The sequence below is a fragment of the Terrapene carolina genome, unplaced genomic scaffold, assembly GCF_002925995.2.
Source record: "Terrapene carolina triunguis isolate 2854851 unplaced genomic scaffold, T_m_triunguis-2.0 Scaffold66, whole genome shotgun sequence".
Classification (NCBI taxonomy): Eukaryota; Metazoa; Chordata; order Testudines; family Emydidae; genus Terrapene; species Terrapene triunguis.
Window position 1 is genome coordinate 4,127,618 of NW_020664417.1, and position 25,844 is coordinate 4,153,461.

At 40.0% G+C, this 25,844-nt stretch overlaps 1 protein-coding gene across 3 annotated transcripts in view; it reads right to left on the reverse strand.

Annotated features, from left to right (window-relative positions):
- Positions 1-25,844, reverse strand: part of PRDM5 (PR/SET domain 5) — a 142,047-nt gene that overhangs the window by 82,454 nt on the left and 33,749 nt on the right. For 2 of the 3 annotated variants that reach the window (XM_024213040.2, XM_024213056.2), the window contains exons 4-10: positions 23,933-24,137; positions 23,030-23,204; positions 20,807-20,899; positions 20,423-20,544; positions 10,774-10,853; positions 4,797-4,881; positions 3,385-3,542 (exon numbers count right to left, since the gene is read on the reverse strand). In XM_024213040.2, the coding sequence (XP_024068808.1) occupies positions 3,385-3,542; positions 4,797-4,881; positions 10,774-10,853; positions 20,423-20,544; positions 20,807-20,899; positions 23,030-23,204; positions 23,933-24,137 (918 nt within the window). The remainder of the gene's footprint in view (positions 1-3,384; positions 3,543-4,796; positions 4,882-10,773; positions 10,854-20,422; positions 20,545-20,806; positions 20,900-23,029; positions 23,205-23,932; positions 24,138-25,844) is intronic. The other variant, XM_024213049.2, reaches the window with a different exon arrangement.

Here is a 25,844-nt window from a genome sequence, read left to right on the forward strand (position 1 = left end):
CATTCAGAATCTGGGCCGGCACAGGGCACCTCGTGTTCGAAAGTCTGCAGAGGGAGGATGTGGCACCCAAGACACCTACAACTCTTATTCTGCCAGGGGGGTTGTAGCTAGCCACTGGAATTCTAAAAGGGCTTGGCTTCTATTCTGGAGGGTGATGAGACCAAGGCAGCTGGGGAAAGGGCTGCTGTGGAACTTTCCCTAGGAAGCTTTCGCTAGCACGGGTCTTGTGGAATTCTATTCTCAACCCCAGCATACAGCTGCTTATTCTAGTAGAACCCCCATGGTAGTGCCATCAGTGTGATTCTCGGTCTTTTCTTGAGTGAATATCCCTTGATTAGCTCTAGGCTCTTCTGCATCTTGTGTCTACTGAGCTACTACTGTTTACTGGTCATGTATCTTCACATTCTCTTCCCTGACAACGTTAGCGACATGTAGTCAACAAGCAACGAAGAGGTGGGGGAAACAAAGCCAGATACTTCTGGATACAAAAATAATTTGTACTATACGCCCACCTTCGTCAGGTCTGACCTTCCATCATGGAAGGTAACAGGGTTTCTCTTCAGCACAAATCCAACACTGCTCACCTCCCCTAAATACTATTGCTCTCCTCTTCCACAGAAATGCCTATTTAATTCTGTAGACTGGGCTTTTCAGAGGAGCCTAAGGGTACATCCACACTGCAAAAAACAACAACCGCCACCCAAAAAAGAAAAAACATGGCAGCAGGTCTCATACCTGGGTCAACTGACTCAGACTCACAGGGCTCGAACCACAGAGCTAAAAATAGCAGTGTCGACATTTGAGCTCAGAATGGAGTCCGGACTCCAAAACCCTCCCCCTTCGTTGGGTTTCAGAGTCCGGGATCCAGCCCAAGCCCAAATGTCAGCACCGCTATTTTTAGCCCCATAGCACAAGCCCGAGGCAGTTGACCAGGCTCTGAGATTCATTACCATGTGGTGGTTTTTTTTGCTGTGTAGACTTATACCAAGTGAGTTAACTCCCACTTCCCACTGAAGTTCCATGAGAGTTGGGCACCTAATTCTCTTCAGCTTCTTTGAAAAGCCCAGTCTTAAACTGCACAGTGGGCAGCACTCCCCAAAACCTGAGCCATGTTTGAAAGTACTACTTTATTCTGACACTTCCACACAACACCAGCTTAGGTATCCTCTATACATTAATCAAACAAAAAAAACCTCAAACCTTCATCCAAATAATACATATAAAATTCAAAGAGGGCAAAACACTTCCATCCTGTTTCTTATTATAAATGAAAGTCTGTCGTATAATGCTAGATGCAATGTAAAAGCCAAAAAGGTTTTTCAAAACTGAAAATATGTTTTCCATTACATACTGTTTATTTATCTGTTTTTTAACCATAGCACACATCATTCCTACTGCACATTTATAACCAAGCTGCTTCAGTATAGTAAAAGTATTCTGAAACTGAAAAAGCGCTGTCGGCCGATTTGGGTGCAAACATTTACTTTCACCCAAAGAAAATAAAACAGATACAGTATTCCCATAGGATTATACACACACACACACACACACACACACACACACACACCAACCAATCAGGAGGATGTAGATTTAAACAAACAAAACCACAAATATGATAAAAAAGCATAAATGAAATATACGATGGAGTGGGATGATATGATGTTTTAAATTTCCATCTTATTGGGATAACTACATTGTCAACAAGTCACTGAGCCCTCTACCTCTTGTGCATAGTGCAGTCCTCTCAAAATCATGGCCATACAAATAGACTAGTACCCCTTCTATCATATAGTTTGTGCCACACTGTTTGTTCAATGTACACAGGGATTTACTGTGTTTTAAAGAAGGTAAGTTGCTTGGATTTGAAGGGGTTGACAGGACTTGCTGTTGTATCATTAAATGTACAGATCTTATATTCTTTTGTTTCTCTGTGCATTGTCTTTATCTAATTGGACTAAGATACTCTCTGCATTACTAGCACACAGACTCAAGAAATAAGTATTATTGCAAAGTGTGAGAATAATTATGACAAAAACTAAACAAGATATTTACCAGATAATCAACTATAAAGTTTGCATATTTCTCTCGGTTAGCAGAATCGGTAATCTTCAGCAAATATATGATCCGATCCTGCAAGGTTTACTCATAGAATCTTTAGTTATATGAGCAAAGCCACTGACTTAAGTAAGGGTTGCATTATGGGGCCAAAATGATATGGCAGTTCATTCATTATTCTTGCTTGATCCTGAAGTTATTAGTTCAGGCAAAACTCTCTACTGGACATCAGATGAAGGTTATCATAACAAAATCTGTAGATTTTCTTAGTTTTTAGATACAGAAGTGGCTGCCCAGATTATGTATTTCAGGAATTTTCATAAAACTGTATCCACTTGGTAAGGTCTTGTTTTTTGGTTGCTGTTTTTTTTTTAAATGAAGTTACACACAAGTTATGATCATAATATATATGGCAGCTAGCCTTGTCTTTCAGCATGATTGTGCATGCGTTCTGTTTTAAGGGGGAAAATGTCATCCCTGTTTCATTCTGTAAGAGACATTATTATTACTTTCATATGATTTATGTCTGAAAGTACAAGAGATGGTGCAAAGATCCTGTGCCAAATTCCCAGATGGCATATAACATGAGCCACACTGTGAAAACCTTATAAGTATGGGTATATCAGTTTCATCAAAGTGGAGGGGGGAAAGCAAGGGGTTCCAAAGACTGGGCAGGAAATCAGCCAGATAATTTTTTTTACAGTCTTGTAATTCTGAAGCAGCAGTCATGGGTAGCCTTGCCATTGAAAATGTAACGTAGGGTTAAAAGTAATGACAGGCATTACAGAAATTAGGACAGGCAGATTTGAGCTTAAATTAACAGAAGTAGAGCATCCCTTCATGTGTACATTCTCAAGGTAGTGTTTCTTCTGCTGTTTCAGAAATGTATTATTTAACACTACCAAATGCAAATAATATGTTGTTTGAAAGTATCTCCTGATAAGTACGATTAGGAATGACTGCAGCAGCATTATTGCTCATTTTGTTCAAATATGATCATTCTTTTTTAAGCCAAAAACTGAAGACCTTTTAGATCAGATAAATATTTGACTTGATAACATATAAAAACAAACCAGAAAAATCAAAATAGGGATTTATTCAGTGCATTTAGCAGAAGAATCATTTGTGTGTGTTTGTTTGTATTTTACTGGAATTCATTTATTATCTTGAGATCTTGGTTATAACAAAGAACACTAGAAAATACATTTTCTAATACTTTAATCTCATGTTTATAAGCATGCCAGAGCTTAATGATCAACCATTTAAAAGAAAAATAGCTGCATATCTGAGGCTGGCAGACCTGTAAACAACAACAGCAGAGTGCTTTACCTTCTTGTGATTCTTGTAAACATTTCTGTGGGCAAATCCCTTTCCACAAAGCTTGCATTTATAAGGTTTATCTTCACTGTGTATTATTTTGTGTGCAGTCACTTGATCAAGTCGTTTGAAGGACTTATTGCAAACCTCGCAGGTGTAGGGGCGTTTTTCTGCAGAAAATGAGTGGGGGACATTTAATCTCCTGTTTATACAGGGGGAGAAGATGAAAGGCAGAGACAGTCATCTCCTCAGAGAGATTTTTGCAATTAAGTCAACCCAATTAAGATTAAACCAATTAGAAAGACATCTAATGCCCTTTATGTTAGACAGTTAAGTCACTTCATAAAAGATGAGCTATGGTGTATCTCAAGAAATTGGCACATTCTTTGCAATAATCATTGCTAACACTAAATTCTGATTAATTAGCTTAAATCAAAAGAAAATGACTTCAAAGAGGAAAAGCTTGCTTCCAGATTACAAATGTGAAAGAGGACATGACAGTTTAAATGTTTTAAAAGTTAATTAACAATATACATATCATATTAGTTTCAAAAACCAAAAGTTGCTATGCAAAAGCCTTTCTGCTTGAACTGGTGACTCAAACACAAGCCCTGTAGTCTCACCCAAAAGCATCAATAAGCTAAAAGCCTCTGGATAAAGCTTATTTTAAAATAAATGTGATTGCAGTATGTTGCAACCAAGAAAGCAGATATATTAAAAGGCTCCGCTGTTACAAAATCCTGCATGTTTAAACTTTAATGTATTTGACAAAACCAAGTTTGTGCCTCCATTGTGTTCGTTGATGTTTCTAATTACTGGATGAAAGACCTAGAAACGCCAGGTTCCAAAGATCAAAAATGCTGGCAGTGCCAATTCATATAATACTGCCAGACCTGCAGACAGAGGGTGCTGCCAGTCACAGTGACCTGCTCTACCAAACATCAGGCAGGCTGATATGTTAATGTGTGGTCTACTGCATGGTGTGGAATATAAACTGCTTTATTCTGACTAGGAGCTCTGTGCTCATATGGCAAGTCCATTAGAGAATCTGAATGTCTCTCCTTTCATCACAGTCCTGCCTGGGTCATATCCCAGTTCTGCACCCCTTCCATTCAACCACTAGACATCTAAACCCCTACACAAAACAAGCAGCAATGTTATTTCTTCCCCAAACCCCATAGCATTGCACTCTCTCATCCCAGCTAGCCGGAAGGAGAAGCTTGAAGAAGTTGCCAGGAGCAGGAGGTTGCACCATTAAATTTGGACCTTTCACTGGTGCAAAGAGAGTTAGCTGGCACCAGATTTACTTGCACCAGCTCCCAGACACTGCAGAATCCATCAAAACGTCTATAAAAAAATAACATAAGGCAATATACCTCAAGGACCAATTCCACTATACATGAAAAAACACAGGGTTTTTTTACCTGAGTGAGTTATCATATGGCGTTTTAGCTGGTTAGCTGAAATAAATTTCTTGTCACATTCCTGACACTCAAAGATCTCATGAACCTGCAAAATGAGTGTTTAATGATAATTAAATATGTGTCTCAAACAAGATCACACATCTTAGATATACAGAACATCTCTAACAGACTGTAATTATTTCTTAGCTAGTAGCTATGTTAATACTCATGGAGATATTGTGATTTCTTTCTTAATTATCCCATGCTGAACAACAGTGTGTCTCAAAAATCAAATCTTCATACTTCTGAACCAACATTTATCACTAAGACAACACACAGGAATGAAGATTATGTAAATATGTAATATCACATTCATTTTAAATCTCATCAATATGGAAACGAAGCAAAAAATAAATAAATGTTGAAAACCTTGCAAAAATATTTTCAGTTCATTTATTTCCAGTAAGCATGGGCTTATAAATAACAAAAAGAGCTTGAAAGTTTGTCTCTCTCACCAACAGAAGTTGATCCAGTAAAAAACGGTTACCTTTTTGTAACTGTTGTTCTTCGAGATGTGTTGTTCATGTCCATTCCAAGCAGGTGTGTGCACAGCGGGTGCACGCCAGCAGGAAGATTTTCCCCTAGCAGCGTCCGTTGGGTCAGCCTTGGCGCCCCCTGGAGTGGCGCCTCCATGGTGCCCTATATAGGGGCCCACCGACCCTACACCCCCTCAGTTCCTTCTTGCCAGCACTCAGACAGAGGGGAAGGAGGGTGGGTATTGGAATGGACATGAACACCACATCTTGAAGAACAAGTTACAAAAAGGTAGGTAACAGTTTTTTCTTCTTCGAGTGATTGTTCATGTCCATTCCAAGCAGGTGACTCACAAGCCTGATCTTAGGCGGTGGGGTTGGAGTTCACTGCGGATTGGAGCACTATGCGGCCGAAGGCTGCATCGTCTCTGGCCTGGTGCGTGATGGCATAGTGCGATGTAAATGTGTGGATTGAGGACCACGTGGCAGCTCTGCATATTTCCTGTGTCGGGATCTGAGCCAGGAACGCCGCAGAGGAGGCCTGTGCCCTTGTGGAGTGGGCCGTGATCGGCGGGGCAGGCACCTTAGCCCGACCGTAGCATTCTTGGATGCAGGCCGTGATCCATGAGGAGATCCGCTGTGATGAGACAGGGAGTCCCTTCATCCTGTCGGCCACGGCAACAAAGAGTTGCGTTGATTTCCTGAAGGGTTTGGTTCTTTCAATATAGAATGCCAGGGCCCTGCAAACGTCTAGGGAATGCAGCCTATGCTCCGTGCCGGAGGAGTGTGGCTTAGAGAAAAATGTCTTGACCCATATGGAATTGGGAGACCACCTTCGGAAGGAACGCCAGGTGTGGCCTGAGTTGGACTTTGTCTTTGTGGAAGACAGTGTATGGAGGCTCGGACGTCAGTGCTCTGAGTTCCGACACCCTCCTGGCCGAGGTGATAGCCACTAGGAATGCAACCTTATATGAGAGATATAACAGAGAGCACGTAGCCAGGGGCTCTAAGGGGGGCCCTGTGAGGGCGGAAAGGACCAAATTGAGGTCCCAAGCCGGTGCTGGTTGTTGAGTATGCGGGAACAGTCTGTCCAGGCCCTTGAAGAAGCGACCAACCAATGGGTTTGCGAAAACTGAACCACCTTCCACTACTGGGTGGAACGCTGAGATGTGGCTATATGTAATTGTAGTCCCCCTGTTGAGTATACCTTTCTGCCAAACAGGTCCAACTTTTTGGCCTCCCTGTTCTTCGGTGTAGATCCCTGGAACCCTTGACGCTCCCTTTGGTTGGCCGCATCCATGACCAGAGAGTCCGGGGGAGGGTGGGCATACAGGTGCTCGTGGCCTTTGGAGGGCACGAAGTAGCGCCTCTCTGTCTTTTTGGCCGTAAGGGCCAACGAAGCTGGCGTCTGCCACAAAGTGCGGGACGTATCAGCTATCGTTTTGATCAATGGTAGGGCCACCCTTGATGGGCCCGAGACTGAAACGGGACACTGCTATGCTTGCTGCAAGAGCAAGCAAAGTTCCAGCTAGCCGTCACCGGCGGTAAGAAGGAACTGAGGGGGTGGAGGGTCGGCGGGCCCCTATATAAGGCACCATGGAGGCGCCACTCCAGGGGGCGCCAAGGCCGACCCTACGGACACTGCTAGGGGAAAATCTTCTGGCTGGCGTGCACGGAACGCGCACACACCTGCTTGGAATGGACATGAACAATCACTCGAAGAAGAAGAAATATTACCTCACCCACCATGTCTCTCTAACAAAATAACACACATGCAATAATTTTCAAAAAGCGTAATAAATATGAAATGCTATTGGAGTCCACTGGGTGTATGTGCACCCAACAGGATGGATCTGTCCAACCAATCATCTAAGGCCTGGACTGGACCTGATGCTGCACTAATGACTGTATTTTGAAGCAAATTAAATATTTTAATTGTCTAAAAACCAGTTATAATACTCCACAAGGCTTCCACGCCCTTCCATTTACATACTGTTAAATGTAAACAGGACAAAAGTCTTATTTATCCAAAAAACTCTTATCCAAAATTAGGTTATGCCCCTCAGTGGACATCATTTGTACTGAAAAATTCCTTGTTTATCCAGATAAATTCCGTATTCCCTGCTCCCTATTGATTCATGTGGTTTTAGTGTATTCTTTTTCAGCTTCATTGGTTTTTCTTCTTCTGGGGTTGAAGTTCAGATTTGTATAATTCCACAGACCTGCCTCCTCACAATATAGCAATTCCTCCCCAAATATTTAAGACACCTTATTTCAGGAGATGAGTGTTTGTTTTTCTTTAGAGTAGACTACTATTTAATGCATCAGAGTCTAGATTGCTCTCTAATTCCATGTAACTGTCTGATTTCAATTTATGAACTTCTGTTCTATACAATTTGCTTTTCTCCTAAAAAGAAAGTGGCAGTCTTAATAGGTAATTAAACAGGGGAAAATATTTCTATACATAGGGGAATAAAAAAAAAAAAAAAAGCCTTTTTTGCCTCTCCCTATATCAAGAATGACTTCACACAGAAACCGTTTCATTTAATTATTTGGTTGCACACACAGCCTTACAAGGGTAGATCAAGAGGGATTAAAAAGTCAGACACATTTTTAGAATTGTGATTATCTGATCAAGGTCTATGTACCCTCAACAAATCATATTTCCTCATTTTAAAAAGTGACACACTCAGAAATCTTCATTTGGCCTATTAAAAAGGACAAAAGTCCTTTGAATAACTTTGCAGAGGTGAACCTGAGGTGGATTAACTTTGCAGAGTATAGTTTAAAAAAGGCTAGCTTCTGTTAAACTTACTCACACTGAGCTACCTCACTCCAGTTCCACTGGGGCCAGTGAGACCACATATGGAGGAAGGGTATTACTCACTGTGAGTTAGGGGGTAAATAGCCAACATGGATTTTCCTTTTTAAAGACAAGTATTACATTTGCGTGTCTCCAGTCTTCTGGGACCTCACCCATCCTCCATGAGTTCTTCAGGATAATGGCTAATGGTTCTGAGATTGTTTCGGCTAGTTCCTTAAGTACCCTTGGATGAATTTCAGCAGGCCTTGCCAACCTGTATACATCTAACTTATTTAAATATTCTTTAACCTGTTCTTTCCTTATTCTGACTTGAGTTCCTTCCCCCTTGCTATTAATATTAATTGTGTTCAGTATTTGATCACCATTAATTTTTTTAAGAGAAGACTGAAGCAAAATAGGCATTAAACATCTCAGCCTTCGTGATGTCATCTGTTATTAACTCTCCTTCCCTACTAATTAATGAACCTATACTTTCCTTCATCTTTCTCTTGTTCCTAATGTAATTATACAACCTCATCTTATTGCCTTTTGAGTCCCTTGTGAGTTCCCTTGTACTTTAGCCTCTCATTTTATCCCTACATATTTGCACTATTCCTTCGCATTGGGATAGTTCGCTGTTGTGCCTTTAATATTGTCCCTTTGAGAAACTGCCAGCTCTCTCCTGAACTCCTTTTTTCCTTAGATTTTCTTCCCATAAGACCTTATCTAGCAATTCTCTGAGTTTGTTAAAGTCTGTTTTTTTAAGTCTATTGTGCTTATTCTGCTGCTCTCATTCCTTCCTTTACTTCAAGTCATGAAATCTATCATGTCATGATCACTTTCATCTAAATTGCCTTCTACACTCACAACCAATTCCTCCCTCTTATTCAGAATCAAGTCTAAAATGGCTGCCTTCCTGATTACTTCCTCCACCTTCTGAAACAAGAAATTGTCCCCAATACATTCCAAGAACTTATTAGACATTTGGTGTTTTGGAGTATTAATTTAACTACCCAGACATCTATTGGAAAAGTCTCCCATAACTACCAGGTCTTGCATTTTGGATATTTCTGTTATTTGTTCTAGAAATAATTCATCTACCTCCTCCTGCTGATTTGGTAGTCTATAAGGGACCCCTGCCATGACATGGCCCTGCTTTTTCCCCTTTTTATCCTCACCCACAGACTTTCAATGGGTCTGCCTCTCCCCTCCTACCAGTGTATATATTCTTGATGTATTATGTAACACCTCCTCCCTTTTTGTTCCACCTCTCCTTCCTGAACAAGTATGCACCTCTTTACCAATACTCCAGTCATGAGATTTATGCCATCCACTCTCAGTGATGCCAATTAAGTCATAATTTATTTTATGGACTAATACTGCCAGTTCCTCCTCTTTCTTCCCTATACTCCTTGCATTTGTGCACATACATCTAAGATGTTGGGCAAATTCCCCTACTGTTTTCCATCTTATTGCTCCTATTAACCTATTGTAATTTTCCATGTGTGACAAGCTTGATCTAGGGCTGAATAGGCATTCAGTCAATCTGCCATTAGTGTCACAGGCAAAGCTTGTCAATGGATTCTTTGGCTGGCAGGATCTGCAGGGATTTATAACAACTCGGACAAAGTAATGATCTTATCTACTAGCCTAACAATGACATGCCTACAAAAGTGGGACATTCCTGGTTTGCAGGGTCACATGGCTACCTTAGTGTGCAATGGTTTGTGGGTACCATGCTAAAACAAAATAGGATGCATTTTGATTAGGTTTGAGAAGGCATGGTAGAATTTGTAAGGCTTTTTCAAGAAAAAGTACAGGAGAACATTAATGATAGCAAACAAATCACAAAAAGATAGTACAAGGGATTACCACTCCCCTTGCAACATCTTATTTTAATTGATACCATCTACTTCCTCACTGGATTTAGATTATAACTAGGACATTATTAAAGACTTACAGTTAATCTGATAAACATTAAAATGTAGGGTTTTGGTGATTTATCAAATTAATCTTGCTGGGTCTTCCTTTGCATAGAATGGATTCTGAATCTCATATTCATAACCCTGTATTTCTATACTAACTCCATTATTTTCAGGAAATTAACTCTTTCTGTGCAGGTTATTAAAGATTACACTATTTCAATTTATGCACAAAAATTTGGGGGGGGGAGGGAGTGGCACTTTTTATACTAACCAAATAACTCAAAAAGATTGCATACAACACCCTTAGGACTGTGATGTTATTTTCACAAAGGGTAGTAAGACAAAACTGGTTTGCATTTTATGCATAGGAAAAGAGATTCACAGATTTACTTTAATGGCTAAAATACACTTGGATTCACTTCCCTCCTTGTGAACTGCAGACAAAAAAAAGAGGGGGGGCAGACAATTTTGTTTTAGCTTGGTAATGTGAACATGCCACACATGAAATTTTATATTTGGTAAAAAAGATACATTAGAATGAAACCAGGAGTTTTGGTTTCATCTACTGTAGATACAAAAATAAATACTCATAATCAAAGAAAAGGCACTGCTTTTGTAACCACGAAAAAGACTACCCAATAGTTTGTATTACAGCAGCTCTCAAGTGACTCATGCTCCCTGGCCTTACATCTTGGTGAAGTCAAAGCCTGCTGTGGGTCAGCTTTCATCTTACTGACCTTTCGATGCTCTTGAAGATTTGTAGCCGAGGAACACTTCTTATTGCACACAGAGCACATCAACTTCTTCCTAGAATTTCCTAGAACAGAAACAAAATAAATCTTAACAAGAAACATCTTAAAAAGGAAGTGCAAAGAAAGAAACCAAATGTTTCCACTGGGTGTGTGATTTTTCACAGGTCATTTGACTGACAGAAAATTTTACATTTGTAACCCATCTTCATGGTATTGGGTTACAAGAGTTCTCTGTAGGTGTCCTATAAGCTATTTTTTGAATAGCACGTAAATCAAGAAAGGTTTCTTTTTTTTTTCTTTTTTTCAAAAGAAAAGAATGCAATAAAATTGAAGTATCATCTAATACCAATCTTCATGTCACAACTAAAAAACACTGTTATTCAGAAGCCAAAACAATTATCATCCACAAAAACTTCATGTTACAAGTTAACGAATGAATGTTTGGAATCAGTGAAACAACGAGAAATAAGATCCATACTGAAGTCAACACCAAAGCTTCCATTTTCTGTAATGACAGCCTGACCTAAAAGTTGTAAGTATTCTACCCTGGCTAGGTGTGCAGTAAGAAACAGAATTCTATTAACATTTTCTTAACTTAGGGCATTTGTAATAGAACTGCATCAGGAATACAAATCTAATCTATCATGCAAAACTATAAACCCAGTTAAAGGTCAGCTACCAGATGTATTTCCCTTCCTTTTTCACAGTTCGTTTAAAAAGTGACAGAGCATTTAATTAGGTTTGTCTATTAATTACTGTGATTTCAAGTTCATGTTAGTACCACACAAAGCTGTTTTAATACAGGGCACAATTACTACAAACGTAGTTCTTTGTTTATAACCAAAGTTCCACGTGAAATGTCTCCTGACATATCTCCAAGAATTACACTACATTACACTAAAAAGAGAGGGCACAATGCTAAACAGGAGGCAAAATGGTGTTTCTTGGAAGAGCAATGAAGCAGAGATCAGAAATTAACACATCAGAAGGTTTCCAGCTAAAGATTTTTCCAGGCTTCAAGTGTCTGATCTTCTCCGCACTTGTCCTCCTGAAGACTGTACATTTCTTTTGATTATTTGCTTTTCCAATTTCTTTCTTCAGAATATTTTACAAATAATTAAATCAGCTTTTGAATTGGATCTGATCTTTATCCTCCCTGAAAACTGTTAAACAAATCAGTTTAACAAGAATAATAAAGACACCCCTCCCCCATCTGCTTATTCATTCAAATATTTAAAATACATGAGTGGTGTGGGCACCTAGCCCATAAATTAAAAATTACAACATAAGCACAGACAAAGAACTGCCCATAAATATACCCCACCGCAATCCACAGCAGCCTTAACAATGAGGGAACAAAGATGGGCTTTACAGTGTGCTCAGAAGGTTAACAAATCTGGACTCTTATCCAAAAAACCAGAGGACGCCTCAGAGAGAATGCTCTGCCTGCTGCTCCCTCTACTGAGCGACCTCCAGTTTCAGCACCACTGCTGTTCTCTACTGTGGCAGTATATCACAGGGAGGGCCAATCTCTCAGGAAACCAGGTGTCACACCATTTAGGCCTTTATAAGTTAAAATCGACATCTTGAATTCCTCCAACAATCTTACTTGAAGCTAGCATAGATCATGAGCACTGGTCTGAGTCAACCTAATCCTGAGGCAACAAAGGTCCGGATAATTGTGTCAAAATCTCACTCTTGCCTTGCCAATGCTTAGCGATGGCATCTAACCTCTACTGCATTCAGGTCTTTATCAGTCATTGAACACAAGGAATTGGTGGATGAAATAAAAAGGGCTTGTTTCACTGACACTGATTTCAGAGACAAATGGCATTCTGTGAGCCAAATTCTCACTTACAGAGGAGGGCACTAAAAGCTAAATATCCAACCATCAATTTATCATTGGACCTTGGGGCAGACTATTCTCTTCTAAGAGCTGTGCCATGGTCTCTTGGTAAGTTAACATGATAAACTTTTTAGTGACTTCCAGTGCATATGTAGCAAGACTATAGACGGAAGCCTCTGTCAAAATGCTGGTGCGCTAATATGTTTAGATTATAGCCAAGTGGAGTCAAATTCCTTGAGTCTGTATACTTGATGAAGGCCAGCAGGCTGCTGCTGAAAAGAAATAGGGATTCTGAGGTATGACACCTTGGTAGCAGAACAAGCCTTTTTCTCAGTGCCTGCCAGGGCTGCAGGGAACAATGCCATTTGTAGAGCATACATGTTTACAAACCATTTTTCCTTATTGCCATTTTGTCCCATCCTTGTCTCTCCCACCTCTACTGTATACAGCTTCCTCCCATGCCCCATCCTTTGTGTATACCTTTACTCTGTTTCCCTCGTTGCCTTGCTCTTTTTGTATATTTTACTACTTTTCTTCCCACTTCTCCTGGCTTCAAGTCCTCCCTTATTTCTTATTCTTCTAGTGATTTGTGTGTGTTTGTCATCCTTCTGTTCTTTCATTTTCTCTCTTCTTACCTCATTTCTAGGTCTGTCTTATGCCTTTTCCCATCTCCAATATCTTCTCATACTCTTCCTCTTTGCACAAGCCTCTTGTCCCTCTCTTCTCCACCCCTGCCAGGGCCTGGACAAAAGTTAAGATCTTTTTCCTGACAGGAACTGCTTTCATTCCTGCTGCAGTCTGCTAGCTTCTAAGCTCCAATCAGGAACAGAGAGGACTTCCATCTTTAAAATTCTTCTTTCTTACGAGGCCTATAAAACCCTTGACCTTGACAAAAGTCTGTTGTCCATTCCAAAAACAGACAAGATAATCTCCTTAGGGGACTTTTAACACAAGAGTGGGTCGAGACTCTAACGTATGGAACAGCACCAATGGGAAGGAAGGAGTGGGTAAGACCAATTCCAATGGCATCCTTCTACTCAGCAAATGCACAGAGCATGGCCTTGAGATCACAAACACAATCTTCAGACAAAGCAACAAGTAAAAAACATCTTTGCAACACCCCCGCTCAAAACAGTGGCACCTCCTAAACTAAGTAATTGTAAGAATGCAGGATCTAAAAGACATCCAAATTACCCAGGAGCAGACCATTGCTGGACTGACCACTGCGTGGTGAGGTCAGTCATGTCCATCAGGATAGCACCAGAACACAGAAAGCAATTCAAATCACACAGACAGCAATACAACATTCAAAAACTTCAATCCTCAAGTCACCAAGAGAACTTCAAAGCACACCTCAGTGAAAAACTGACCACACGCAGACCTGGAAATGACAACACAAGCGTCAAAGAAGACTGGGAAGTCCTAAAATAGACCGTCTATGAGGAATCCATCAGCCTTGCTACCCGCTGCCATCAGGACTGGTTAGATGACAAGAACACTGAGATGACAGCCCTCCTGGACCAGAACAGGAAACTTTATGCAACTGGCAGAACCATCCATTATCCAGTCAGAAGCAGAGCTCTTTCCATCAGCTTAAAGCGGAGGTTCAAAAGAGGATCTGAGAAATCAAAAACAAATGGTGGGAGGACAAAGCAAAATAAATCCAAGCATTTACTGACAGATATGATATGCAGATTTTTTTCTGAGACAAAGACCTTGTACGGATGAAGCGCATGTGGCCTCACACTGCTGAGATCTGAAGAGGGTAGCACGCTTCTTAAAGGCAATGAATGCATCAAAGAGCACTGGAAGGAATATTTCCAAAAGCTTCCAAATCAAGATTCAACTGTGATTGACAACACCATTGACTCCATCCCTCCATACCCAAATTGGGAAACTCTTGCCAAACCACCAACACCTGAGGAGGTCTGCAAAGCAGTTAAGCAAATGAAGAACAAAGCTCCAGGTCCTGATGGTATACCAGCTGAAGTACTGAATGTGGGGGGAGAAACACTGACTAACAAGCTTCATTTGCTGATCCTCAAAATCTGGCACACCGAAGAAATCCCTGCCAACTTATGTAATGCTAACATCGTCATCATTTTCAAAAAGGGAGACAAGGCCGACTGTGGCAACTATCGAGGCATTGCCTCTCTCCCCCCATCGCTGGCAAGATTCTTAATAGAATCTTACTGATTCGCCTGCTCCCTCTTGCAGAGCAAGTACTTCCAGAGTCCCAGTGCGGCTTCAGACCATCACGAGGCACCACTGACATGATTTTCGCAGCCAGGCAGATCCAGGAAAAACATCAAGAACATCACCAGGAATTGTATATGGCCTTTATCGATCTGACCAAAGCCTTCAACTCTGTAAATTGTGAGGCTCTGTGGAAAATCATGTCAAAGTTTGGCTTCCCAAGCACATTTACCACCATTGTAAGACTCATCCATGACCAGATGACTGCCTCCATCCTGTGAAGTGGCTCTACTGTTGAGCTCTTTGCATCTGAACTGGTGTAAAACAAGATTGTGTACTGGCACCCATCTTCTTCTCCATTATCCTAGCAGCTATGAAAACGCTAATCCAAGACTGTCCACTACAGGGCACTGGCATCCAATATTGGACTGATGGCAACCTTTTCAACCACTCTCGCCTCTGTGCCAGAACTAAAGCAACATCAGAAACAATAACTGAACTCCAGTAGCTGATGATTGTGCTGTAGTTGCACACTCAAAGGAGGATCTACAAACAGCCCATAACTGTTTCTCTGAAGCTTACAAAAGGCTAGGGCTAACAGTAAACATTGTCAAAACAAGAGCTCTCCACCAGCCAGCTCCCAGTCAATCATCAGACCTAGCAAGGAAGTTCTACATTGATAGAGAAGAACTGGAAAATGTAGAACATTTTGCCTATCTTGGCAACCACCTCTCACAGACGGCATACATAGACATTGAGATTCAGCTCAGAATCCGCTTTGCCAGCCTTGCCTTTGGCAGACTGTCTCGACTGTTGTGTTCAACAACCATGACATCAGAACACACACTAGACTTTTAGAGTAGCAGCTGTGTTAGTCTGTATCCGCAAAAAGAACAGGAGTACTTGTGGCACCTTAGAGACTAACAAATTTATTTGAGCATAAGCTTTCGTGGGCTACAGCCCACTTCATCGGATGCATGTAGTGGAAAATACAGTAGGAAGTGTGTGTGTGTATATATATACACACATACACACAGAACATGAAACAATGCATGTTACCATACACACTATAAGGAGAGTGATCAGTTAAGGTGAACTATTATCAGCTGGAGAGAAAAAGAACTGTTTGTAGTGGTAATGAAAATGGCCCATTTCCAGCAATTGACAAGGAGATGTGAGGAACTGTAGCGGGGGAGGAGGGAATAAGCATGGGGAAATAGTTTTACTTTGTGTAATGGCCCATTCACTCCCAGTCTTTATTCAAGCCTAATTTAATGGTGTCCAATATGCAAATTAATTCCAATTCAGCAGTCTCTCGTTGGAGTCTGTTTTTGAAGTTTTTTTGTTGTAATATTGTGACTTTTAGGTCTGTAATCGAGTGGCCAGGGAGATTGAAGTGTTCTCCAACTGGTTTTAGTTTATAAACCAGTGGTAATCTCAACCCTGTGGGTGAAAGACTTGGGTGACTTACAGAAAACATCTGAAAAACCTGGAACACAAGCACTTTCTCCGGAAAAAATCTTCAACATAAAGTGGGAGAGTGACCTCACTAACATCAGTGTCCTTACAGAGGCCAACACCTTCAGTACTGAGGCCTTGATTATGCAGCACCAGTGAAGTGGAGTTGACACTGTGTGTGCGCATGCCTGATGCATGCCTACCAAAACAACTGCTGTACGCCCAACTCACCAAAGGAGAAAGGAAACTGGGAGGCCAAAAGAAATGCTTCAAAGACACTCTCAAACAAACATCAAGAGATGTGGCATCAATACCACGCACTGGGAGACAGTAGCCTAGGACAGGCTCTCTGGCGAACACTTGTCAGAGAAGGAACAATCACTTTTGAGGAAAATCTCCTTGCCGTGGTCGCAGAAAAATGCCAGAAAAGGACAGATGATTGTTATGCAGCAATCTTGGCCCATCCCTGCCTTCCAACATCACCTGCAACGTCTGCCAATGAGTTTGTGGCTCAGGGATTGGACTCCTTAATCACCAAAGGACCCATAAAAATAAAAATTGTGGAAGAGATCATCCTTGATGAGGGATCACACACGATGACAAAACACTTGACAACAGTTAGGCTGCTGGTGTGCGGAGACCGGAGCCTATCATGATGACCAATATTGTCTCGTTGTTTCTGTATCCATCTGTTGTTTCTTGTCTTATACTTGTATTTCAAGCTGCTTAGGGAGCTTGTTCTGTATTTGAACAGCAACTAGTACAATGTGTCCTGGTCCACAACTAGAACACCTAATTTCCCTGGTAATCAGTTGAAGTGACTGGTAAGTCAAACAGTTGACAGCTGGCTGCTGGAGATGTTGCTGTGTGAGACACACACAGTAAAGTTAATGAGAAGGAATGTGGGTGGCTTCTGGGATGCCCAAACACCACAGGAAAATGGGACAAAAGAATATCATCATCCTGGACACTCAGACTGTCCCTCCACAATAATCCCCACCAACATGAGTATCTAGTGTCCCAAGGCACCTTATTCCAAGATGATTGTTAAATCATAATCTATTCTTCTACCCCCTTTGCTTTTTGATGGAAGAAAGGCAGAGGTGCACTTGGTCTACTTTCAATCAAACACCATCCATACGGTATTTCAGCTTCAACTGATAATATAAAATACTGATTTATAAATAGGAAAAAAAGACTATTTACTCAAACATGAAAATTGAAATTAATTTAAATACATTATTTATCTTACTACAATATAGATATTGTTTAAGCACTGTATTAAAATATACAATTGTATTCTCTTAAAAATGCTGAAAAGACTTCTAATCTCAAATGAGCCACAGCCGCAGGTAGCTAGAAACTGGAACATTCCATAGCCTGTGGGGACTACATTTAACAAAACATGTCTTAATCCTCGGTGTTTCAGTCTGCAGAAGATTGATTAGGATAAAACTAAAAAGACATTAAGCTAGAAAATAAAGTCTGTATATATCACAGCCATGTACCAAAAACCTGTAGTTAAGAAGGGAAGTCTATAGTGTTCTATCACTTTCCAGATCATCTTTCTTACTCCACAGTTTTATTTCAAAGTTAACACTAATATAGTTAGTAAACATTTTGCACAATGCACTCACTATATGCAGGAATGAACAAGTTAATAGCATGCTGTAAATATTAATGCATAAGATTTCAAGAGCCTCGAATACTCAGTTTACCCAATTTTTTTAAAGAAGTCATTGTAGCCTAGATCCTCAAAGGTAGACCGACACCTAAATACCTCTGAAGATCTGGGGCTCTGCCACAATGGCTAGTGAAAATGAAAGTGAAATCATCTTTATTTCACTCTTTGGGAGCTCCTAGGAATGACTCCTTCAAGACATTTTCATGTAACCATTATCAAGAAATATACCTAGTTGCTTATATCAGAGCACTAGTGAGATTTTTTGGGGAATAAGTGGAGAGTGAGAGTTACAAACTTCTCTCTGAGAGCTATACTGTGCCTAAGCACCGTCCTGTATAGGGGGCACATGTATCCATGTATAGGGGGCACATGAACACAGAGCTCATTGTGCATGGAGAAGGAGAAGCCCAAGGAACTCCTTTCCTGCTCTTACCTTCCTCCTTGAGAGGTGTGGGACAGTGACATAATCTGCTACTGCTCCTCACCAGTAGATTACTTTCCCTCAGGCATTTTTATCACTTGTGTTTTCCAGTATGGTGGAGGGGCAGAATCAAGGCTCTGCCCACTCCCCACCCACCTAAGCAGGCAGAAAAGTAGCAGCCCCATGGTGACTGCTCCCCACCATGCTTGAAGTGGTAATGCACAGAGGCCACAGGAAAGTTTGGTGAAGTCTGATACCCCTGCATGACTGCATAAGGCTGGCCCTAAACATGCAATGCCCATAGAAAATGGAAGGTTCTGTTCTCCCTGAGCGGCTGCTGCCAGCCTACTTCCTTTTTCCTTTATGCAGAGAATTTTAACTGCTTAGTGTTCTTTTGATCTCAATCTCTGGCCCTTCTGGCAACAAGCAAGTAGGCTAACTCACCGATTGTTCCTCTTAAGGACCCTGCATATTCTCCCTGTACATATCTCATCTCTGTCATTGTTTCATTTCCTATTTGCTCCTCTCTAATAGCCTCTTTTGATTTAACTCCCTGCAGTCAGCCAGAATAATATCAAGCAGGTAAACTGAGTACATATAAAATGCATACAAAATAATACAGCTATCTCCCTGGTTCTCCAACATCCAAGGATCGCATTAGCCCTCTTTGCTACAGCATCACACTGGGAGGTCACGTTAAGTGCTTGTCCATTATGACCCCTAATCTTTTTGAGAGTCTCTGCTTTCCAGGATATAGTCCCACATTCTATAGGCATGGCATAAATGCTTTGTTCCTTTGGTTTTACATTTTGCTGTATTACAACAAATTTTGTTTGAATGGGCCCAGCTTACCAAGTGATCCAGATTGCTCTGAATGACTGCTCTATTCCCATCATTATTTACCACTCTGCCAATCTTTAGGTCATCTGCAAGATATATCATCAATGATTTCTATGTACTTCCGGATCATTGATGAACATATTCAATAGTGTTGGACCTACTACCAATCCCTGGAGAACCCCAGAAAAAAACAACCCCATTCAAAGATGATTCTTCATTGACAACTACTTTTTTAGATCTGTCAGGCAGTTTTTGATCCATTTAAGATGTGCTTTACTGATATTGTATAGTGCTATTTTTGAAATTAGAATGCCATAAGGTATTAAGTCAAATGCCTTACAAAAATCTAAGTATATTACATCTATGCAGTTAACTTTATCAACCAAATCTGAAATATCAAAAAATGAAATGAGGTTTGTTTGATAAGACCCATTTTCCATCCAAACATATTGACTGTTGTTAATTATAGTCTCATCCTTTAGCTCTTTATTAACTGAATCCTGTAGCAGTTTTCCATTATTTTGCTCAGGATTCATGCTGGGCTAACTGATTTATACTTAAATTACCCAGGTCACCTGGCCTGGCTTTTCTCAATATTAGCATACATTAGCACTCTTCCAATCTTCTGGAATTTCCCGGGTATGCCAAGATTTATTAAAAATTAACATCAGGAAGCCAGACATCTCAGCCACCTCTTTTAGGACTCTTGGGTACAAGTCATATGGGCCTCCTAATTTTAAAATGTCTAGCCTAGTAAATGCTAACATATTCCTGAGTTACTAATGGATACAAGAGTAGTTCATCATCCACATGAGAGATGAGTACATCATCTTCCTTCTTTCCAAATACAGAACTGACATATTATTGAACAATTCTGCCTTTTGTCCATCATTTTTAACAGTTTTGCCATCTCCTTCTAGTAATGGCCATTTACCATTGTTAGGATTTCTTTTATTCCTGATATACTTAGTTATATCCACAGCCTTTGGAAGAAGTGGGAAGGTTATATTAATTTTACTCAAATCAAAACATTACAGAAATAGGACATGCAACTAAATGAAAATGTATCAAGAATACCATTTGAAGTGGAATGAAAGATGGTTCTTGCTTTGGTTTGTGAATAAAAAGTTGTCTGTTAGGCAACAGATCAGCAATGCTGTTAATAATGTCATATTCGATCATTTCTTACCAGTGTGAACATTTTCCTTGTGCTTTTTCAGAGCATCCTTACTCTTGAACCTCTTCCCGCAGCTATCAGCCTTGCATATGAATCTAGCATCCCCTCTGCATGCCTCTTTGTGCTGCTCATAACTATATTGGATAACCAGCAAAGGAAAAATAATATATGAAGACATAGCTAGAGAACACAGACTCATAGCAAGCACTCTGAGCTTAACACATGCCACACAGCAGAGTTCCAGGGCCACCTCATGCATTACTTACAGCTGGTAGGAATGAAAGTATTTCACTTCTTTCCCTGTTAGGATTCACATAAACTAATAAGCTTGAAAGCAAACATGCAAAGGGAGGCCAGCAATGATATGACAGCAGTCCAGTAACTCAGACACAAAACCTCGACTCTGAGCTGAAGGACGTATTGCAAACAGAACACTGAAAACTTCTCCAAGTGTCTCCTGGATTGACATTCTCTGTGCACTGAAGGACGCTAGGGGAAAAGATAAAACAAAATATAAGGCAAATATTCTCTAAACAACGTTTTGACTGTAACAGTTAGAGAAGACAGGCCCAATCTTACATACGAGTAACTTTACAAACTTTGAGTTCAGTGGGACTACTCACATGCATAAATATGAGAGACAAGGTGGATGAGGTAATATCTTTTACTGCACCAACTTCTGTTAGTGAGAGAGACAAGCTTTCAAGCTTACATGGAGCTCTTACTCAGATCTGAGAAACATACTCAGTGTCACAGCTAAATACAAGGTGAGCAGATTGTTTAGCATAAGTAGTTAATTCATATTTCAAGGGACCGTTCAAGGTGAAGTGGCCCATTTACACCCCTCCAATCAAAGGAGGGAAAGAAAGGTGTTGTGAAAGCAGCTTGGGAGTGTGGGAGTATAGGGGCTGTTATTAGGTTAACTGTTGTAATGAGCCATAAATCTAGTGCCTCTATTCAGTCCATGACTTTTAGTGATTAGCAAAGTTATGATTTTAAGTTTTGAGGCTAATCTTTGGAGGTTCTACTTCATATTTAGCTATGACATTCTGATTACCTTTCCCAGACCTTAAGAAGAGTTCTGTGTAAACTTGAAAGCTTGTCTTTCTCATCAACAGAAGTTGGTCCAATAAAAGATATTACCCATCCATCTTGCCTCTCTAATATCCTGGGACTGACATGGCTAAAGTTTGGGGCCACAGTATAAAATGGAAAGCTATTCTCAATTACCAATGCACTTGTCTTTTTCTCCCCAAGTGCTGTTTATGTAGATATATAAATAAATAAATAAAAATCTGATTCCACAATTGTCAACTGAATCAATGGGAAGCAATGGGAAGAGCTACAAGCATGGTTGAGAGCTTGTTTCATATAGAAAAAATGTTCAATCAGGTTCAATCATCACTGGGATTCACAGTCTGTTACCAACCCATTTTTAAGTTCTCAGCCATTTTCGGCTTTTTTTTACCCTTTGCAAATTACACCAAGACGACAGCAAAGGCTTTCACCTAGTTTTTAATAAATTTAACTAGTCACCTAGCACAAATCAAATGCCAAATTATAGATTATAAGGACGAAAGTTTATTTTTGCTTGAAAACATTTTGTTCCCTCTACAAAATACTACTCCAGAAAATCACATTATTCAGAAAAGCACACAGAGCATTTGCTTATAAGTAAGAGATAATCATTTAAGAGATTAATATGATGTTATCTACAAGAAAACAACAGATTGCTTCATTACAGAAACAGTTTAATGCGGCTATGTAATATTATTTTACTCTTTTTCAATATGAAACAGTTAGATTAAATGGGGTACCCTCTATAACTAAATCTACAGTAAAAAAAAATGGTGCATCCATTTCATCCACAATTTGATTTACTTACAAGCATTGTGTATTAGAAGAAAAACACAGGATAATAATCAATTAGATTAGGAAAGTTTTCATGTAAAGTATGTTGTACATGACTTTAAAGGCTAAATATACACAATAATGGACAGAACTGAAAGCGATTTGCTTTTAAATCTTGCCTCTTTTTCATGTTTCAATTTATATTTTGTTCTGCCCACAAAGGTTCAATTAAATCAACATGAAGTGGTTTTTATTCCTCTTTCTTTGTCCTTTTACATCTTCATCTCCCTACTTCAAAGTTTTATTCTAATTCCACAATGGCACCCGTTGGAGATAGCTGAGATGCCATCTGTTTCCATGAGGCTCCTTGATAAAATAGTCCACTGATGTAGACCAAAGTTCCAGCACTGCACAACAGCTCTGCTATGCAATACAATACATGAATTACACAGCCTTTTCCCCCCAGACCAGCCTTCCTAAAGGCACCAATTATTTAAACATTAATGGCACTAGTGATTCAAACTAAAGGTCTGTACGAAGTACAGCAAGTCAACATATTCAAAAATTAATGTACTGGGCAAAGTATGAAAGGCTAATTAAATTACTAAAGGCAATGAAATTTAGTGCAGCCCTAGCCTCTTAAATCACAACACCATTGGAAAAGAGGCATGAAAGCTGCAGGCAACAGAAACTGTAGTTAATGATGTGACTAAGCTTACTGATTGGTTTAAAGGGTTATTTATAGAAAGCACTCTTGTGTGTACGCACTGTCTTTGTAAGGCTTGTTTAACTGGGAATTTCTTTCCACAGTTCCTGCACTTAAATTCCTTTTCCTCACTAGGTTTTTGGTGCAGCGTCTGAAGGTGTTCAGCTAGGATCTCCTGGCTGGCAAAACTGGATTCACAATTTGGACATGTGTGGTCCTCTTTGCAGCTGAGAGAATCTACACAGTTTGGGGGGGGGAGCAAAAAAAACACATTAGTAGAGGTATAGTTTCTAGGCAATTATATTTCTGATTACTTTAAAAGTGAGGTCCTACTCTGAAAAGGGACTATGTAAAATGGCCTCATGGGATTCACCAAGCTCAGTGGGTCCATTGTTTCTCAAAGGATTATCCATACCAAATCCCAGGACAAGTAGGGTTACTTTTGCTAAATGCCAACACTGCAAACAAACTGGATTCCTTCCTTTTGGTGCATCATATCAATCAGTGGTCTGCAGGCCAAGTTCGGCCTTCAGTTATGCCTATGCAACCTCATTCCCTTCAGTGTGGTTGTGCAGATTACTGAAATTTGCTGATGCTCCACAATAAAGAACAGAATCCAGCTCAGTGTCCCTCTGCTGTGTTGCCTTTACTAACAGGAGTAAAAAGTAATATAAAGGTCGAGCACCAATTCATCAATGCTCCACACACTTTTGGCATTTGCAGCAACATATCATTCTGCTCTAGTAGCTTTACAACCATTTCGCACTCTCTTTCAATGGAGGTAAAATGACTCCACATGCGCAAGGGAGCAGAGGACAGGGCCCTCAATTTTGCCACACAAATGAGTAAAATATGTGTACAAACATCTTCAGTTTCTCACCAGTCAGAAGTTTTAGTTTTCTTGTTTTGATATAGTTTTTAACACACAAAAGCTACTTTAGTTCTCACGCATGTCTCATCTGTACCTTTCTCACCAGCTTGTTGTAGTTCTTTATTGCTGTTGTTACTATTATTATTATTATTATTATTATTGTCTTCATCTTCTTGGTTAAGGATCACTTCCTCCTCCTCCTCCTCCGCTTCTTCCATATCACTATCAAGGTAGCCAATCAGCAGCTCTGTATCCGTTTCAATATCTTCAACAGCGAGATAGAAAATGTTTTCACCTTCCTATTGCAAAGAGTAAATACAAGCAATGAATCACCATGACAGAAAATAAAACTCTAGAGTCAGGTCCTGGATCCTACTGGCACAAAGCCAGCTTAAATAGCTACTGAAGGATTCAGGTGACAGAGTCAATTCTCCAAGTGGCACCAGTTGGCATAGCCCTTCTCAGCGTTCTCTCCTGGTGCAGGGTGTGTGGATGGAGGGTCCTATCACTTGGGTGAGGCTTGGATGCTGGAATATCCTCTGAGAATGATCTATAACCTCTGCTAAGGGATAGGCTTAAGATAAGGGTGTATAAAGGTGATGTACCTCTGCCCTCCTCTACCATCATCCTCAGCACACCAAGAACTTTAGGGCTGGAAAGTGAAGCACTCAAAAATTAGGAAGTGCTAGAAGGAAAATAGCCTGTGCAACCCAAGCTATGCCCCTTGTGTGTGTCTGTATGCATTATAATACAGCCTTCACTTACATGGTTACATAGCACTTTTTTCCACAGGACCCCAACCTTCTTATTGAATAGGCTTTCTACTCTGATCAGAAGCTTAAACTATAGAATTACAACAGACACACTCATAATACACACTTTCACACACTAATCTTAAAGTCAAATCCTCAGCTGGTGTAAATTATTGTTGCTATGCCAATTCATACTAACTGAAGTTCTAGGCCAAATACTGTACCTGGTTTTAAAAATAAAAAAAAAAAAGCCCCAAAATCATTTCCAGAAGCATCTGGAATGAACAGTAAGCTGCCAAATAGATACATGAGCTAACTATTCTGTGTCTCACAATGTTTACTTAACCAAAGCTTATATATATATATATATATATATATATATATATAAAAAGCCATTTAACAAAAGCAGCTGTCTCCTCATAAGCTGATCTACTAGGCTGCCTTTTCTGCTGTACATAAGCCAAGTGCTTTGGGTGCTACCCAAGGCAACTAAAGGAGAATCATGTTTACCTAATGAAGACTTCCAAGTGCTGTCATAAATCTTAATTCTTATCTGATTAACATCCAGTAAAGTTAATAGAACCTTCTTTACAGTTTATCTAGATTGTAGCAAGCTTCATAACACAAGGACAAGATAATGATTTTTAATTTAAACTGTCAACAGGAATATAGAATTTCTAATACTTCAGAAGGTCTGTAATATATTAAAAAAGTAATTTTCATACAACAGTGAAAACTATTTAATTCAATAAACTAGATGGAAGCAGCAGTCTTCAAGGACCATTTTTTGCCTTTGTATCAGTGAGGGCATTTGAAAAGAAATCTAATTACACATTTTGTTTTCAAGATCTGTATTTCAAAGTGCAATCTAGATAGCTACCCATTTACCATCCTAACTCTTGCCTACATCTAAGAGGTACTGGTTTTTATATAACACTGTCATGTGCTTCAGAGAACTTTAATTTACTACAATGTAAGTTAAAAAAAAATTATCTTCTGTAGCTTTGATTTGAAGTAAGGTAAAAAGGGCTCTCTCCACTCATTGTCAGCAAAGACCGGATGCAAACACTGGCAGATGCTGTCTTTATATCATTGTCCAGCACAGCCCAACTCATTCTAAAAGAAAGGCAATGTTATAGATGTAGGTGAAATGTACCTGCTGTTTCTTATAGGGGAAAGTATACCACTGGAAAACAAAAAACAAAACAAAACAACACCCACAAACAAAGTAAAATATACGATTTGTTCACACAC